At 32.5% G+C, this 1,931-nt stretch overlaps 1 protein-coding gene across 1 annotated transcript; it reads left to right on the top strand.

The window, feature by feature from the left end:
- The first annotated feature begins 711 nt into the window (after nucleotides 1-711).
- LOC129890514 (uncharacterized) lies at nucleotides 712-1,524 on the top strand. The gene is made up of 2 exons (XM_055966053.1): nucleotides 712-1,192; nucleotides 1,334-1,524. The coding sequence occupies exons 1-2, from the start codon at nucleotides 712-714 to the stop codon at nucleotides 1,522-1,524; spliced, it is 672 nt and encodes a 223-aa protein (XP_055822028.1).
- The last annotated feature ends 407 nt before the right edge of the window (nucleotides 1,525-1,931 follow it).

Raw genomic sequence — 1,931 nt, 5'->3', positions numbered from 1 at the left:
ATTCTAGTAATAAGTATATTAATTACTTGGCAGATGGTGTGTTTATAAATACCAATTCAATATTTGCTGGCCTCGTTTCTGTGATTGCTGCTCAATTGTCAATAGACACATCAACAAGTAAAGTTGAAATTAGATATAAGATTGATGAAAGGTCTCCTTCAATTCAAATTCATAACGATATGGGGGTAAATGTGTATGTTGAAACCAAAAAAGAAAATAGAGATATATCAAAATACCCTTTATGTGTCACAACAGCTGAATTGATCAACTTAGAGAGTGATTCCACCATAATTCCACTATTATGTTTAGACACTTCAGAAGATATGAGGATTACACACAATTCGTACTTTTCTAATGTATTTAGTGGTATCGGTGATGCACTAGAGTTAATTGGCTTTGGATCATGTGAGAAAGTTGATGAGCAAGAAGAAATACAACCAGGCATCATTATTAACCCAATCAATCTTTTTTTGAGAAAGATTAAGCTTACAAAAATAAATATACTCTTACTGGTGCACTAAAAAGATATTCCATTCTTAAACACTTCGAATTCAAGACATTGAGATCAAGCTCAACATGATAAGACTCAAATTCAAGTTAGTTTATATTATTGATTGTATATTAATAAAAAAAATCAATAGCTATTCAATACAATGCCTCGATGAAAACTGTAGCTAGAATTTACGCGCTTCAAGCATGAATAAATCTTAAATGTTTGCTATTAGAGATTTTGAAAGTGAACACACGTGTTTGTTGCTACATAATTCATTATCGAAAAGACAAGCAACCAAGACAGTTGTTGGGAGTATTATTATTGCCAAATGTATTGATTCAGATGCCAACTACACACCAAGAGATATACAAAATGACATGTTACAGGAATATGGTGTGCGACTCACATATATGCAAGCTTGGAGGGCTAAAGAAAAAGCTCTTGAATTAGTCGGAGGTGATCCAGTTCAATCATATGCAAAGTTTCCAAGTTACTTTCACATACTAGAGGCAACTTATCCTGGTTCTTATATAAGATTATACAAATTAGAGGATGACCATTTTCTAAATGCATTTGTAGCTCTGTTTACATCGATAAAAGGATGGGAGTATTGTAGACTAATTGTAGTTGTTGATGGAACTTTTCTAAAAGGAGCATACAAAGGGACAATGCTAACAACTAACACCTTAGATGCAATAGGTGAGACTTTTCGAATACAATACTAGTGCTTTTATAAATGAAATTTTAATTTGTATTAAAAATCTGCACTATGTATTAAAAGTGTATTATGCATGAAATAAAAGTGTATTAAAACTGTATTAAATATTATACCTGATGCAGGGAGTACACTGCCGCTTGCTTATGTCATTGTTGATTTAGAGAATGATGCATCTTGGAGGTGGTTTTTTGAACAATTCAGAGAGGCATTTCGTCAACAATCAGAGATGTGTATCGTTTCGGATAGGCATGCAAACATTATTAAGGCAACTTCAATAGTCTATGATGAAATACCTTATTTTGCGTGTATATGATACTTGTTGCAAAATATAATGAAAAACTTCAGAAAGAGTCAACAAAAGGTAACCGAATTATTCTACTCTATGGCAAAAACATACACCATGGTAGAGTTTAATCAACATATGGCAATTGTTGAGAAGATAGACAAGAGGATTAAAGACTACTTGCTGAACATTGGATACAACAAATGATCACATGTTCATGCTCAGGTAAATAGGACTTGGATGATGACATCCAACATTGTAGAATTAGTCAATTCAAGAACAAGACATGCCAAAGTTCTTACAAGCTTGAATCTCCTAGAATTCATGAGACAACTTCTTCAAAAATGGAATAACAATAATAAGTCAAAGGCAACATTTTCAGAATTTTACCTTGAAAAAAAGTGTGAAAAATTCTGCAACATAACAAAACTACATCG

The sequence above is a fragment of the Solanum dulcamara genome, chromosome 5 (assembly GCF_947179165.1).
Source record: "Solanum dulcamara chromosome 5, daSolDulc1.2, whole genome shotgun sequence".
In the NCBI taxonomy this organism is placed as follows: Eukaryota; Viridiplantae; Streptophyta; class Magnoliopsida; order Solanales; family Solanaceae; genus Solanum; species Solanum dulcamara.
The sequence above is the reverse complement of the archived record's forward strand: the minus strand, read 5'-3'. Positions and strand labels throughout refer to the sequence as shown.

What these genes read in the sequence shown, in the direction of transcription:
- LOC129890514 (XM_055966053.1), top strand. Translation starts at nt 712, where the DNA reads ATGTTTGCTATTAGAGATTTTGAAAGTGAACACACGTGTTTGTTGCTA. An exon ending in TAACACCTTAGATGCAATAG is followed by an intron (nt 1,193 to 1,333) that starts GTGAGACTTTTC and finishes TACCTGATGCAG; the next exon opens with GGAGTACACTGCCGCTTGCT.